Source organism: Schistocerca cancellata, chromosome 2 (assembly GCF_023864275.1).
Source record: "Schistocerca cancellata isolate TAMUIC-IGC-003103 chromosome 2, iqSchCanc2.1, whole genome shotgun sequence".
In the NCBI taxonomy this organism is placed as follows: Eukaryota; Metazoa; Arthropoda; class Insecta; order Orthoptera; family Acrididae; genus Schistocerca; species Schistocerca cancellata.
In genome coordinates, this window is record NC_064627.1 from 163,589,898 (window position 1) to 163,606,591 (window position 16,694).

The 16,694-nt window shown below is 42.8% G+C and overlaps 1 protein-coding gene across 3 annotated transcripts in view; it reads left to right on the forward strand.

Moving 5' to 3' along the window:
* Positions 1-16,694, forward strand: part of LOC126161451 (serine/threonine-protein kinase mig-15) — a 327,531-nt gene that overhangs the window by 115,500 nt on the left and 195,337 nt on the right. For all 3 annotated transcript variants that reach the window (XM_049917269.1, XM_049917270.1, XM_049917271.1), the window contains exons 3-4: positions 1,742-1,798; positions 15,086-15,211. In XM_049917269.1, coding sequence (XP_049773226.1) covers positions 1,742-1,798; positions 15,086-15,211 — 183 coding nt within the window. The remainder of the gene's footprint in view (positions 1-1,741; positions 1,799-15,085; positions 15,212-16,694) is intronic.

The following is a 16,694-nucleotide window of genomic DNA, read 5'->3' on the forward strand; positions in this document are numbered from 1 at the left end:
GGAGAGGTGGTGGCATAAAGTTCCTGATCACCAGACTTTGCGCCAACACCCTGGTTTAAATACCAAACCTCTCCACAGTGTGTCATGAAGTGAAGCCATGTGATACTGTTGATGGTGGTCCATTGGCTGGGAACGTCTAGCTTGGCAGCCACCTTGGTATTAGTCGCGAGAAATAGGTTAAGTTCCGGCACTGGGTTTCACTCTCTCCCTTCTCATCGTCATCATCGTATACACATAATGCACATGTGCGCGTGTGCATGCTCGCGCCTCCACACACACACACACACACACACACACACACACACACACACACACAATATGTGTAGAATTAAAAATAATATGTAATAGGTCATGTTTTAAACAAATAAATAAACAAACAAAATATACAGTTAATAAATTAATGAATACAGAGTCTCATGAATGTTTAAATTTAGGAAACATTCACAGGTTTCAAACTGCAACAGTTAATTTAAAGCAACACATGAATAAAAATTAGCTCAACTTTGTACAGGTCTGAAGATCATGGTCTGAATCCTAGATCAGTTCTAGAATTTTTATTTCATTTATCACTTTTTTCACCCCTGCAAATGTTTATTAATGTGAAAAATGGTGCTGAGAGCCATTGTGATTTGATACATTCAGCTGTAGATACCCATATGATTGCAGGTACCACCGTAATTGGCTGGGTAATTCAATTCAAAGGTTGGAGGAAGTTCACGGCGTTACCACTTCCAATAGGACTGTGCCCAATAAATAATTGTGGTGTTCAAAGCAAACTTAAGGTTGATAGCAGCTCTGCTCTACTATCCAGACATAGCGATTTAGTTATTTAAAAAATTACAAAAATTGCAGATTATGAGAAGGTAACATTTTACAATTCATATTTTACAAGCAGGCATGTCCGAAAGAACAGATACCATCTTAGTAAATATATCGTTAAGGCTCACCAGCCACTTGACCATCTTCTTCTTCTTCACGAATGCACAAACAGTGCCCGAACTCTTATGGGAATCGGCAACGCGCCGCGAGTAATGAGTATAATGGGCGGGGGCACTACAAATGTAGTGCGGGGCAATATGTTAAGAATGTGGGTTTCGCGGGAGGCGTGCCAGAGATAAATCCCTGCAGTCGTGCTATCCTCTGTGTCCTCGGTGGCTCAGATGGATAGAGCATCTGCCATCTAAGCAGGAGATCCCGGGTTCGAGTCCTGGTCAGGGCACACATTTTCATCTGTCCCCGTTGACGTATGTCAACGCCTGTAGCTAAGGGTGTTCATTTCATTGTAATTTCAGGCTAAGTTGTGTTTGGCAGAAGTCTAACAGCAATAACACCATTGCCATCGAAATCGGGTTCATCTAAAGGCAGTTTGGAAACGTTACTAAGATTTTCTCATGAAGGAGGCTGATTTCAAAACATGTGATAAGATGCTGAACAGGAACAGTAAAAGCAACCAAGTGGGGCAGTGTGTCACAGCTAGTGTAAGATCTGCAATAGTGTTGTTGGCCATATTACTGTGCTTTTCTGACTTCCCATGTTTAGATGAATGAATTGACATTAGTTATGAGAGTGCCCCCTTATAGGCTCATGGAACTGTTAATGACAGCATTATTTTGTCTTGTTTGCCTTGAATCTCACCTGAATGAGTCAGGTGTACTTTTATGTTAAAACAGTCTGGACAATTTTATATTCCTCTGTCTATCTGTGCGCAGTTTGCTTCATTCTGATTTATTTTCTCTTCTAGGGGCGCCATACAAAGACTGGTCAGCTGGCAGCCATCAAAGTTATGGATGTCACTGAAGTGAGTACTACCAAAATAAAGAGTATGGTCTGCCACAATAGCTTTACTTCGCATGGTTCTGTGATCATCTTAGATGTATGTTATAAGTGCTGTAACTGATTTTTAAGCATTTGTAGGACAGAGAAAATATTGTTCAGTGCTGGCCAGGTATGGGTTGATATTTTTTGAATAAACATGTGTAAAAGTAATATGAATAAGCTAGATATGTTTCCCACTATTTATGCATAATTTACACATGTCAGATCTGGCCATTTAAAGCAAGTAATTTGGACTCAGAATTAGTATTCCATTACCATGAAAATTACCAATCATGTGGCCCCACATTGGGCACCAAAATTGTAAATTAAATGAAATAAAGCACAAATGGTTCATAATTAAGGGGTTAATGTATGAATGTAAACGATTGGATGTATGATCAAAACATGAAAGAAATGTATTTGTTTTTATTGTGCTGTTTATACATACCAAAACAAAATTATAAATCTCAGTGCTGATTTGAGCGGGCGTGGACACGACTCAGTTATTAAGGGGATGGAGGAGGGGGCAAATCATCTCACCATTATTCATTATCGATATTCGTGTAGCGCTGTCGGAGGCAGGCGCTGTGTCGGTGTGGCATGTCGCCTCGGAGCTGTGCTGTGAGTGTCAGCAGCCCTCATCAGCAGTCGCGGCGGGTTGCAGATACGATCTCCATGTTGTCTGCCCATTGTTAGTTGCGTGGCTGAAGTGGTGCTGTCACGGCTTCGGAAGGCAGATGTTCATACAGGGTGGAAGAGCGCCCATATCCTCTCGCTTCGGCAGTGTTTCCACGACTCCCCCTTTTTCGCTTCTCATCCCTCTCTCAGCTCAACTCCTCTTTGAATCATCATTCGTTTCAGTGTTGTCATTGTTGTTGTTGTGGTCTTCAGTCCTGAGACTGGTTTGATGCAGCTCTCCATGCTACTCTATCCTGTGCAAGCTTCATAATCTCCCAGTACTTACTGCAACTTACATCCTTCTGAATCTGCTTAGTGTATTCATCTCTCGGTCTCCCTCTACGATTTTTACCCTCCACGCTGCCCTCCAATGCTAAATTTGTGATCCCTTGATGCCTCAGAACATGTCCTACCAACTGGTCCCTTCTTCTTGTCAAGTTGTGCCACAAACTCCTCCCCAATTCTATTCAATACCTCCTCATTAGTTATGTGATCTACCCATCTAATCTTCAGCATTCTTCTGTAGCACCACATTTCGAAAGCTTCTATTCTCTTCTTGTCCAAACTATTTATTGTCCATGTTTCACTTCCATACATGGCTACACTCCATACAAATACTTTCAGAAATGACTTCCTGATACTTAAATCTATACTCGATGTTAACAAATTTCTCTTCTTAAAAAACGCTTTCCTTGCCATTGCCAGTTTACATTTTATATCCTCTCTATTTTGACCATCATGAGTTATTTTGCTCCCCAAATAGCAAAATTCCTTTACTACTTTAAGTGTCTCATTTCCTAATCAAATTCTCTCAGCATCACCCGACTTAATTTGACTACATTCCATTATCCTCATTTTGCTTTTGTTGATGTCCATCGTATATTTTCCTTTCAAGACACAGTCCATTCCGTGCGTTGTCATTGGTGGACGAAATTTTCAATGTAGCTCAATGACAGATCGCCATTTCATTGCCACACCTCTCCATGCAGGGTGGAAATTTTCTATCTGGCGTGGGCATGCGTGTGCCTTGAGAATTTGCATCTTTCTCACGATTTCACATTCTTGAGATGTTTTCCTGCATTCTGAGGCTTTTGGTAAAGCAACTACACCACACTTCTTTATAACCACTCTCTCTGCATGAGCCCTGGACAGACTCATGTTTGTGCTCCATCTCAAAATCTGCTGGCGTCCATCATTTACAAGGAATGTCCTCATCATCGAGGAAAACATTGTCTTAAGAATGCTGGTTTCTTTCACACGCCTCCCTGCGCTGATTCCCCGCTTTTTCTGCATGCTCCTCCCTGTGCCCATGGGGTGCTGGAAATGTTGGCACGTCCCTGTTTTCTAAGGCAGGTAACATGACTGCCGCAAGGCCAGAAGAACTGAGATGCTTTCACGAATACATTCTTGGCATTCTGACCTAATGGCTGCAGGTGTCCATCAGCTCTTGGCATGCTTCTTGTTGTCAGACGGGCCTTTTGCATCGTGTCACTTCTTGAGCGAGGTGAGGACGTCGGCCTGGCTTCCCTCTGCGTTCTTACAGAATGACTGGACCCGGGGCTCATCCCAGGGAGTTCGGCCCCTTCCTTCTCCACGGCCGCTCGTGGTAACTCAGTGAAAGTGGCTGCACTATTACAGTACTTGTAAGTTTAAAATGGAGAATAATGAAACAGTACAAAAATGTACTTCATTTTTAGAAATATTATCTCATTCCCCTGTCTGCTGAATTTCAAAGTTGATGAATTTACCGAAGTTCACTGGCTTTCCTAGCCCAATTCTTGTGCACTGAGGAGTAGTTCATACATATCTTTTCTCTACTTTTCATCCGATAGAAAGCAGTGGTAAATTTATCATCATTGCTGTATGCCTCAGAAATGACATGTTGCACATTGGAATACGTCATTTGTTTTTTGTTTCAAATAGAGGACGTTTACCAGCACATACCCAGAAACATGAATCAAAATGTTAAAATTAGTATCACCATTTTGGAGTGTTTTTCAGATGAAAGAATGGTGTTCACATAAGGTGTTGAATATTTTAATTGATTATTATTATTATATGCTTAATATAATAATCGGGCAACGGTTGTTTGCTTTCATGATTGCCATAATGCAGTTGTGTTCTGAGGTTACACGCCCTTGACAGCGATTCATTTAGTTTATATTTATAATGGTTTTTCTAAACTTACCAGTTATGCACTCATTGGTTTGTTTTCTTACTACTCATCTACATCCTGTGGCTGGGAAATGGTTGTTGTCTCTAATTTGTTTACACAAAATTAATAGAAGTTGTCATGGTCAAATGCTAGTTAATATTGTCACATCATAACTAGCATCAAGTCATCTGTAGCACACCAGCCAGTGCCACTAACCACTTCTCCACAAGAAATGCAGTGCAGCTCTTGACATTGTACCCTTTCCTGGTGAAACAGTGACCCATTAGAGCTAACTACAGCATCTTGTATCTGTATCTTGTCAGGTGTCCACTGAAGGTGCCCCACATTCTTGTGATGTTGCCACACCCTCTTCACTACGATGAGCATTGAAGGTGGCTCTTCATGTTGGAGTTTCAGTTATCGAGCAGGTATTCAGTTTCCTTGAATGAGAAGCCTTCCCCTTTCCCATTATCAATGTGCGTCTCAGGAATATACTAGGGCTTCATATGGAGTACATTGACGACATCTCTGCAGTTTTGTCTTCTTGATGAAGGATCATAATCTTTGATTACATTTGTAACATCCAACAAGCAACGAAGAATATGATATGGCAGAAGGTAGCACTTTAGTAACTTTTCTGATAGTTCAGCTTTCTGCACAGGCATAGAAGCCCATACCGAGTCTCATGTACTGTATGTCATGAGCTGCTGCTTGGTGTAGTAAAGCTCTCGGTCCTTCTCCTGACTGTCCAAGGACCATAAGCAAGCCAGCTGCTGTGCTTTGGATCTCAGGATGAGGTGTTTTACGTAGTCATAATTAGTATCATCCGGATGAAACATGACCACTGTACTGATTATTGTTTCAGATTCATGACTGTGGAACAGAAAGAATGATGTGAGCCTGTAGTGCCTTGCCTCAATGTGTTACATGTGAATGCCACCATAGAGAGTATTGTATCCCAAACTCTCCGTTCAACATTAATTTACATTGTGAGCATATCTGGCAATGTCTTATCAAAGCATTGTGAGAGGCCATTTGTCTATGGGTGGTAGGCAGTTGTCATCATATGGCTAATGATGTAATGCAAAATTACTCTGCTAATAGTCTTAACTGAAAAACTTCTCCATGATCATAAATGACCACACAAAGGGCCCCATGTCGCAGAATGATGCAGAATGATGGCTGCCATAAACTGCTGTATCTCGTGACGTGCTACTTGGCTTGTAAGTTATCATAGTCTTCCACAACTGCCATAGGGACCAAATTTGGGAATTGATCATCGGCTCTGTTCTGTTGCATTTCCTTGGTGCACTGGTACCACTTAATGAATTCCTCTGTTTTTTTTAATATGCTTTACTGAAAGGACTTTGTACAAGTCTTCTGCGGCTCCTTTTGTTTAGTGTGAAATTTTGCCAGCTTCTGTCATATTTCGATTCACAGTGTGAGGTAGGGGCTCACATCTTTTTTTTGATTACGTGCTTGACTACCACGAGGTCCCAGCGATCTGTCTTATTTCGATCATGCTTGGATTTGGTTTATGATTTTGGACACTTGTTTTTCTCTCATCCAGTGCTTTATACAACTTTTCATCTTCAATTGTGAGTCAAATGAAAACAGAGCTCCCACCACAATGGGGCCATTCAAAAATAATCACCACACTTATTATGATGTTTACCCCACTGGGAGACGAGACTCTCAATTTCTGCTTCATATTTTGCAGTCAGCTACTGACAGATGCACAACTGCACCTGCTCTTGCACATCCTTGTCAGACTGAAGGATATGAAAATCATATGGTGAAAAATCTGGGCTCTACGGAGGATATTACAGTGTTTCCCAACTAAATAACTGAAGCCAACTGTAAGTGTGGGAGTTAACATTATCATGCAATTGGGATGATTCTGTCTGACAGCATTCATGGGTGTTTTGACTTAGGGCACTAGGCAGTTTTTGCAGCGTGTTGTTAGTGATGCCCATTTATTGTGGTTTCGTGCTGGAGGAACTCAACAAGCAGAGGACCTCTGTTGTTGAAGGAGGAGCTCTTCATAACATTGCTAGAAGTTGGTAAACAGCTTTGGATCTCTGTGGTGGGTGACATGGGATGTGGGATGTTACCACTGTTGGCTTTGCTGTCCATTACATTTAGGGATTGCATTAAGGTCCATAGCTCAGTAAGCATGTCTTGGGTATGGATCATCTCCCAGTGATGTGCGACTTTCTCAGCCAGCCTTCTCTGCCAGCTATTTACACACATTAGGGACATACAGTGTCCACCATACACAGCAGACATGCAATGACGAATTTTGTCCACTCCAGTGGCCTCAGCCACCAGAAAACAAATCACACATCTCTACTCTTCTTTGCTTGCCACCCTGCCAACAGGTGGATGAACACACTAGACCAGTCCGCCAAAAGCCAAGGTCGTAAAACAAGAACTGTCTGGACCTGTGATGACATGGCACTATGTCGTTCCCCTACACTGCTGTGACAGTATCGAAAAGAAAACAGTGGAGCCAACTGTTACACGGACTACGTACTATGGTGGGTGTTTGGTGTTCATTTGACTGCTCCTTATGTGTAGACCCTTTTGTTGGGTTTGACTTTCATAACCATGAGTCATATGACATCTACAGAGATCGGCCTGTTAGAAGAATTTTGAGGTCATCTATGCTGGGGTGGGTTGGACACTTGGCACAAGTGAATAATATGGAAATAGCAAAAAAGATTTTATAAGGAAAGCCAGATGGACAGAGAGGACGTGGTTGATTGAAAACTAGATATGAGAATGGAGTCACAGACCTTTGGAAAATGGGCTACAGGAATTGGAAAAAGCTAGCAAAGGCCGGTATAAATGGAAGGAAATAGTTGAAGAGGCCAAAACTCGTCATGAGTTGTAGAACCACAGAAGTAGAAGAAGAAGACATTGTTGGGTTTGATATGGAATTCCTCTTCCAAATTTTCAGACGTGCATATCATGCAGGGAAGTTCACCCATTGTTGTGTATGTTCCACCTTTTGTTTCTGTCTTTCTTTGCACCCATACTGTCTATGTCTAGCAAAAGTACAACAGCCAAAACTCAACACTGTTGCCATGCTGTTTGGCGGGGGGGGGGGGGGGGGGGGGGGGGGGGGGGGGGAGTCGTCAAGTACCTATATAGTGGTAGTCCTTTGAACACAGGGATTGCACTATACGTGCCTCAGTTGGAAAACTCCCCACGTAACCAAATGAATTTGTGCTTGTTGTGGCTGGGGCATAGGGACTCCAGATGACTACGAACTGGCCAGGTTGCTGTTGGTGCGGCTGTGCGGTACCTGTAGGGAGAGGCCCCTTTTGGAGTTGGTGACACCAAGGTGGGTGACTCACAAATGAAGCACATCACACTTTCTTCTGCTGGTGGCTGCGTGGCCCAATGAGTTTCTTCAGAAGGAAAGGATTACTGCAATGCAGAGGGATATGACCTTACAATGTTTCCTTTCCTGGCTACACTGTGGGACGTATGTAAGGTTGAGAGATGGAGAAATACTCCCTACAAAATACTCCCTACAATTTGTGGTTTGTTCTTAGAACCAATGGAGACGCTTTTTCACTAAAAAGCTAATATTCTTCATTGAACACCCTGAGGACAGGTTTGGGGAAGTAGCAACAATTTCGAAAATGGTTCCGTTCCGATTAAAACAGAACCTCTGCTCAGTCGTGGGTGCAGCTGCCTATGGCAAGCTGAGTTAGTTCCTGTAACTGACAGCTCCCATAAAAGTCTCAAAATGGTTCAAGGTATCATCTTCCACCACAGCCTCCTTTCACAGACCAATGACGAGTTTCATGCCAATTTGGAATGATTGGTTATGCATTTCAAAGGACAATAGGGTTGATACTGGGGCCTACCCGTTAGCAATTTAGGGGAACAAGTTGCCTGGAAAGGTCAAGGTGATAGTGTATTCATCTGGTGTGAAGCCATATGTTCCTCCTCCGATGCGGTGCTTGAGATATGGACTTGTGTGTTTGTGTTGTAACATCAGCCAGTGTGTATAAGGAATGTGGATGTAAGTTGCACGGGGCACAGGGTGCTCCTTCTGCACCCGCCCCCCCCCCCCCCCCCCCCTGCCCAATCCCCCCCCCCCCCCCCCCCCCCCCCTGTGTCAACTGTCACATTATCATTATGGTTATCCATCATTGTGCTTTTTCTGTATCCAGTTGATGGGAGCTTTATTTGAGTGTCGGTACCAGCACAAATTCCTCTTCAGCACCTCTGCTCTCTGCCTTATCTATCCTTGGCTCTTTTCTCAGATATTTTTTGTATTCACAGACCTTATTTTTTATATTTAAATCCCTTCAATCCTAGATGTAGCAGCGTCCCATTGTTGCTGCATCGAGAACAGGAGGGAACAACAATGGGTACTGTTGTCTGATAAGCAGATGCTTGTGGGATTAGGATGCAAAAACACTACAGTACATCTCAACAGGGAATGCACAGTGTTGTTCACCACAGTACACCATTTTCTGAAGAGAAGAGAAAATCCTAAAATACAAGACTCTCGTCTGACTTACACATCAGAATGCCAAGAAGAAATATGATTGATTGCTTCCTGCAGACGTGACGGCGAGGTTTGCTATGGCTACGATGACATCATCCTCTCCTGTGACGGTGTCCTTTCTTTTTACTTTCTACATTGGGACCTTGGGGCCACTTGACTACATTGCCCCCCTGGTGGTTAGAGGCACTCCTCCTACTGTTTTCTGTGCACCAACTTTGGAAGTGTCGACTTCCATCCAACAGGGATGTCCATCCCCACCCTCAGCTGGAGAAGCTATCCGCTCCTCTGGCATCTCTCACCAGGATGGGGTCCCTTTGGATGCTTCCCTTTTAGGATTCTATTGACGGTTTAAGAAGCCACAAGTTGTTGGTTATAGACCTTCACATTCCTCCTGTGTTCGTGAAACTAGGTTCGACAAGCTCTTGCGGACTTCGAAACCGTCCATGAGAAGAGGGACCAAAAGAAGAACTCCAAGACGGGCAGGTTCCTGTTGTCCCCATGCTGCCGAACGTCACATGTTCTGACTCTGTACTCGAGGCGGAGTTCCTGTGGCCGCTGTGGCACTGGATGACCTACACAACCAAACTTGGGACCAGTGCATATTGATCCTCCAATAGAAATGTAGTGGTATATTCTACCAACTGGCTGGGCTAAGATGTCTATCAGGTATTTCTTCTGCTTTCTGCATTGGCCTCCAGGAAACTAGGTTCCCAGCATTCTAAACCTCTACCGTCCACAGCTATTGGGGCTATTTTAAGAATCAAGCTGTTTACGGTAAAGTGTCGGGTGGAGCTTACACATTCATTCTGGATTTTAGCTGTAGCAAACAAGCGCCACTTGACATGACTTTGGAGGCTGTGGCCTTTCGTATGGGATCATCTCAGGATTTTACCATTTGTAATGTGTGTCTCCCTACCAATAGTGAAGTGTCTGCATTGTTTGCAGTGATCTCTTAGCTCCCTCCACCCTTGCTCATTTTCGCAAACTTCAATGCTGACAATCCTTTAAGGGGTGGAACTGTGACCGCTGGTCATGGTAAAATTATCAAAACTTTACTCTCAGAGCTCGATTTTTATCTTTTGAGTACCAGTGCCCCCACACTCTTCAGTGTGGCATCACTTACATGGGTGTCCACCCAGATGGGCTGACTGGGATGCTGACTGGGATGCTTTTGCCTCTGCCATTGCCCTTAGCACACCCCCAAGTGGAGGCTCTCCAATGCCATAGGCAATATCTATTGATGGACAACCTCATTACATTTAAACGGCTCTGTGCCAGAGTCCGCCACTTAATAAAACGACAGAAACAAGAAAGCTGGGAAAGTTATGTTATTACCATTGGAGTGGGTACCCCTCCTTCCCTGGTTTGGGCAAAACTTCAATGCCTCTATTAACACTAGTCCCCCAAAGGTGTACCTGGTGTCTCCCTGAATAGTGTTGTCTACACTGACCCAGTGCTATCAGCAGGCATTTTGTTCTGCATTATGATAAAGTGTCTGTGTCTGAGAATTATCAACCTACATTTCGTGTCCTCAGATAGTGACTGGAGTGAATTCACATCCTTTTCATTATATGTCACCTGGAGCCATATAATGCTCCATTCAGTGAGTGGAAATTCCTCAGTGGCTTAGCCCTTTGCCAGACTGCATCCACAGCGAAGTACTCAAATACCTATTGGCACATAGTCAGCATCATATCCTTGCTGTTTTCAGCCATACCTGGAGTGAGGATGAGTTCCCATATCAGTGGCAAGAATGTGTGATCACCTTGGTACTGAAACTGGTTAAACACCCCTGTGAGAAGCTCAGTTACTGCCCAATTACTCTCTGCAAGTTGCCCAAACATGGTGAACCAGTGACTGTGTTGATACCTGAGTCCTGGAGTCTTTTGGGTCTCTCCCAGGGCAGTTTTCGCTAAGGCCTACTGCTGACAATTTGGTCCACCTAGTCTGGCATATGTGGTCAGCTTTTCCTGGCGTCAGTGCCTCATCATTGTCTTCTTAGACCAGGAAAGGGGTTTTGGCACGGTGTAGAATCATCACATCCTTATTGCCCTTCATGAGTGGGGTGTGTTGGGCCTTTTTTTTCTTTTTTCCTCTTAAACTTTTTTTTCCCTTCCTGATTTTTTTTCTCTTAAACTTCTCATCACACCCTACACCTTCTTCCCCAGTTCATGGTGGTATTTCTGACAGTGCCACCCACATGCAAGAGAATGGGGTCTCATGGTACACCGCATTGAGTTTCCTCATTTTTCTGTTGGCTATCAATGGTCTACTTGAAGCTTTGGGGTCTGCAGAATCACCCTCCCTGCTTGCTGATGATTTTTGCATTTACTATTGCTCTTCCACTGGTGTTGCTCAATGGTGACAGCAGGGTGCCAAAGGAAATGTGCAGTCTGGGGCTCTCACTCATGGCTTCTGAGTTTCAGCCAAGACATGTCATGCACTTCTGTCACTGATGTACTGTCCATCCACAACCAGATCTCTACCTTGGCAACCAGTTGCTCAGTATTGTAAAGTCTTGTCGATTTTTGGGACTGGTCTTTGAAGCCCAGTTTACGTGGTTTCCCCAGCTTCGCCAGCTTAAATGAATGTGCTGGTCCCACCTTAATACTCTACGCCTGAGGCACACATGGCTCTACACATTTGTGGATTTATGACCCTGTCCTGTTGTGAGTACAGAAGTTTGGTTTACAGCTCAGTGTCACCTTCAGCCTGGTGGATGTTGGACTGGATACACTGTTTTGGGATCTGACTTGCGACTCGATGTCTTTCGGACCAGACCTATGAGCAGTCCACTCATGGAGTCTGGGGTCCGTCCACTACAAATCAGGGGTTCACAACTGCTGCTCAACTAGTGGTTACACATTTGCTGCTTTGTTGGCCAACAAACTACTGTGTCATCACATCCTTATTGCCCTTTATGAGTGGGGTGTGTTGGGCCCATTTTTATTTTCTCTTAAACTTTTTTTTTCCCTTCCTGATTTTTTTTTTCTCTTGAACTTCTCATCACACCCTACACCTTCTTCCCCAGTTCATGGTGGTATTTCCAACAGTGCCACCCACATGCAAGAGAATGGGGTCTGATTTGCAGCTGTTTAGGACTCCGTTGGTTTCAAACTACTGTGTCTTTCTTTCTGGTATGAAGATCAACCTCCCACAACAGAGGCTCAGGACTAGAGTCGCAGTTGGAATTCATTTACAGTGTCTCTGCGCTGAACTCCAGCTTCCCATACTGTCATCTTGTCAGGGAACAATCGCGTACGCTCCCAAGGTGTGTACCCTATCCTCCGATCTGTTTCCTCATGACCTTTGGACTGAAAGACTTTGTTGACACCATGGTTTTTTAATGCCTGGCCATCATTGATGCATTTCCAGTTCAGAAGTGGTATACTCTGCTGGTTCTAAGGCCAACAGATGAACTGGTTGTGCCTAAGCATATGCAAGGTACAGTAAACAACACTCCCTGCCTCATGGATGCAATGTATTAACTGCAGAATTGGTGGCCATCATTCATTCTCGCACCGGTGTGATGTTCTTAATTGGCAGTGATTCCCTGAGTAGCCTTCATGCTACCAAACCTTGCTACTCTTGACACCCGCTGGTTGTAGCTATTCAGGATCTCCTTTCTGATTTTCACTAGATGTACGGGTCTTCTTTGTCTGGGCTCTATGTTATCTGGGGATCTGAGGGAACAAAAGTGCTCACTGGTTGGCCAAGTGGGTGGACTTTGGGGATGGGGTATAGGAACTGACTGCTTGGTCGACTCTACACAGTCAGTTTTTGGAGGCTTGGAACGTAGATTGGTAAGTCATGGTTTTTCTGAAGGAACTTGGAGCAGTAAGGGATCACAACCAGGTGCCAGTCTTCCCTTCATGCTTCGAGCAGGGAAACTACCATTCTGTCGACTTCACATTGAGCACACTTAGCTGACTCTTGGCCACATCCTGCGATATGAGTGATCCACCCAACTGTTGGTGAGATGCCCTTCTGATCGTGACCCACATCCTAGTGGGCTGCCCTAATTTGGCCACCTTACGGCGAAACCTTCAACTTGCTGAAACGCTGCTTCTGGTGGTAGTGGATGACACCAAAGTGGCTGCTCTGGTTTTATATTTTATTTGTGAAAGTGATTCCTACTTCTTTTTGCAATGTAGGACACAAAGGCCTTGTTGGCTGCTTGAGGGATTGGAGGGGTGCCCCTTTACCTACTCCAACTGGGAGGGCCCATGGCCGCCCTTGCTCAGTGGTCCAGCCGTTCCAAGCTTTGTAATTGTACTTATTGTTTTACATGTGTTGTTGTTTTACTGTCTCGTTGTTATTCTCGGTCCTGAGATTTTATCATCCTGTCTGCACTGCTAGTTTTTCTTTTGGTAATGAAGGTAGGGAAACACTGGTTGGATGCTGAGGGTGCGTCTCCTATTGTGTAACATGTCGTGGGGGCCACTATCTGCTTTCTGAGTGGAGCAGATCACCCACCTTCACTCTTTTACTGCTCTCTCACTTCTACTTACTTCTACCTTTGGTTTTTATTGATCCTCAGCTAGAGTTGCTTTCATCAGGATTTGTCTTCTGTGTGTGTCCTCTCTGAGGACTCTTCCCAGCGTGACACACATTGGATGGAAGGACTGATGACTTCATAGTTTGGACCCTTTAAACTCAATCAATCCAGAACATTTGCTATTTAATACTGTGTCATTTCTTCATGACATTGGGCCCTATCCTTTTGTCGTTCTTGTGTTAAATGGACTTGCTGGTGTTTTGTCACCAAATATTTTCTTCAGCTCGGCCTGGAATTTATCCCAGCTGTTGAGATTCTATTATTGTCCTCACACCATTGCTGGGATGCGCTGTCCAAAAGTACATAATTGCCTGACACATAATTTCATCCCACTTGTTGTATTAGGTGACTTAGTCAAATTGTTTCAGTCATTTCATTGTGTCCTAACCAGCATCTTCGGAAAATACTGATGTCTCACTGATTTGCAGGTGTTTAGGACTATGTTGGTTTCTTTAATATGCAGAGCTTGGGAATGATGTACTACTCACATTCCAGTTCCTGTTTGTGCAGGTGACACCTTTTAAAATGCCTGATTGGGGCCCAATTGGAGCCACAGTGGTGTAGGTGTTTTCAAAGTACCCGCTATCTCCAGCAAACAGTGCCACATTGTGACTACAATAAAATCCAAATCCAAAAGCTGTCTCATCTGAGAAGTACGATACTTAGCACTGATAGCATGTTTATTACTGACACCAATGTACAGACAGAAAAGAGTTGAACTCATGGACACAATGTGCTGCTATTTATGCAGACATTGGATATTCCAGAATATGCAAACATTACGAACATAACAGATTTCATGCACCTGTCAGAAATGACTAAAACAAATATTTGCTGGTAATGTGTTTTGAACTAGTGACCTGCAGCATGCCAGCCAGCAATGCTAATCTCTACTCCACAAAGCATGCAGCACAGCTTGCAGCAATATTGAAAACATTCCTGATGGTGTTTGGTTATGAAGACTGTTTGCTTTAAGTTCCTGTTTTCCCTTTAACATTTCACCTGATAGTGTGAGCCTGAATTTGGCCTAAATCCAAGCTGAAAGGAGCAGCATGCACAATCTGTCTCTGAAACCTACAATAGCCCATTTGTATGTTATCCTATTTGAACTAAGTTTGTGGTTTGGGTATGAAAGAAGAAATGTGTAACTTTTGAATATTCCCAAGAAAAGCCACATCATAACTAGGTAGCGTATTACACACATTTGTTAATAGTACATGGATTCAGTTGGCAGTCTGTCCCAGTTCGGTCCTGGAATAGATGTTTTAAATTGTAGCACTTTATAAGCAACACTTAGTGTGTTTGTGGTCATCTGAAATATAATACTTCATGATTATTTTGCTCGCAGGATGAAGAAGAAGAGATAAAGCTGGAGATTAACGTACTGAAAAAGTACTCAAATCACCGTAACATTGCAACATATTATGGGGCCTTTATAAAGAAGATTCCTCCTGGAAAAGATGACCAGCTGTGGGTAAGTAATAATGAGAACATGGCCATGATAAACTGACTGCTATAGACAGACTAATACGACATGGATATTGCACTAAGTGACAATTTAAGCAGGATTATACTCTTATGTAAGTAAATTTGTTAGTTACTACTTCAGAGGTCTAGTCTTTCCTTAGTAAAATCTAGATAATTAAAAATTCAGAGCGCATATGTTTGTGCTTGCAAAACTTGAAAAGTGGTTGGTTGATCGCTTTGAAATTTTGAGACAACATTGCATTCGAACATGCATGACATGCATGTGTTTTTATATACCTACTGGACCACCATATGTAATATATAAATGTATGTGTAATAATGCATAAAGAGAAATAGTGTTACCAGAAATCTCAAAAAGTTTGTGACCGATTTACTTCAGATTTTTACATGAAACACGGACATAGGTTATATATTTTTGTAATCGACAATATTGTGTTTACAGCTTATCGCTGTATGGCTATAATGCTACTACAGAATCTGAATCACCCGAAACTTTATAATTGTACCCATTTACAGATTAAAACTATGCAAAATACTGTAATTGAAACTACTATCGTCTGCAGCTGGACTGGTCTGTCGTACCCCTATATAAAGATCTGAACTGATCTACCCATTCATTTTAAACGACTTCAATTCCCAATCAAGCTTTTCATTTGCAATAACAGTAAACAAGAGGCAATGTCAGAGGGAGTGAGGAAGAGCAGAGGGACACACAAGGGGAGGGAGGAACTGGACATGGGGGGGGGGGGGGAGCAGCTATGTTGTATATCTCTACCCATACATTTTTATTAGTTGTGAAGGGTTGCCCATTTTCAGAAAATGACTCCAACATCTGCTGCTAATATGCCAGGACAAAATTATGAAATTAAATATATAAGAAACCTGTGGTTCCTCTTTTCTTTCTCTTCCATTTAACCAGAATGAACCACAACAATGTGTGATTGGGTGCAGCTAGTATGTCTTAAAATATTTTTTAATAGACTGATTTTTTAAATTCAATAGCCCATTTAGAAAAAAGAATGCATAAAACTTCATACATTACATTTTCAATGATATACTCATATATAGTAAATTAGTTTATTTAGTAATTCCTCTTAAAAAGACTTAAAAAATTGTGATTATTTGGAAATCATTATTTCTGTCTGTTTTCCTCCTAAAATGAGCATCTCATTAACTAGATTCAAGATCGAAGTTTAGTTCAGTGGAACAGTCTTAATCAAGAATAACAGAAAATTTGAAATGTATTCAGGACATGTTCCTGCCGTTACATATGGAAACCACTCATTTCAAAATACGAGCAATTAAACTCAAAGTGCGTGCACTTAAAGTGGCAGTGAAAAGTGTGTGACGGAGTCTGGAAGGTCTGATCTATTAGTACTCATAATACCCTCCATCATTATTTGACAGAGATGCAGTAAGGTAGTTCACTATCATCATGAAGCCAATAAAAATGTGTAACTATACACTTT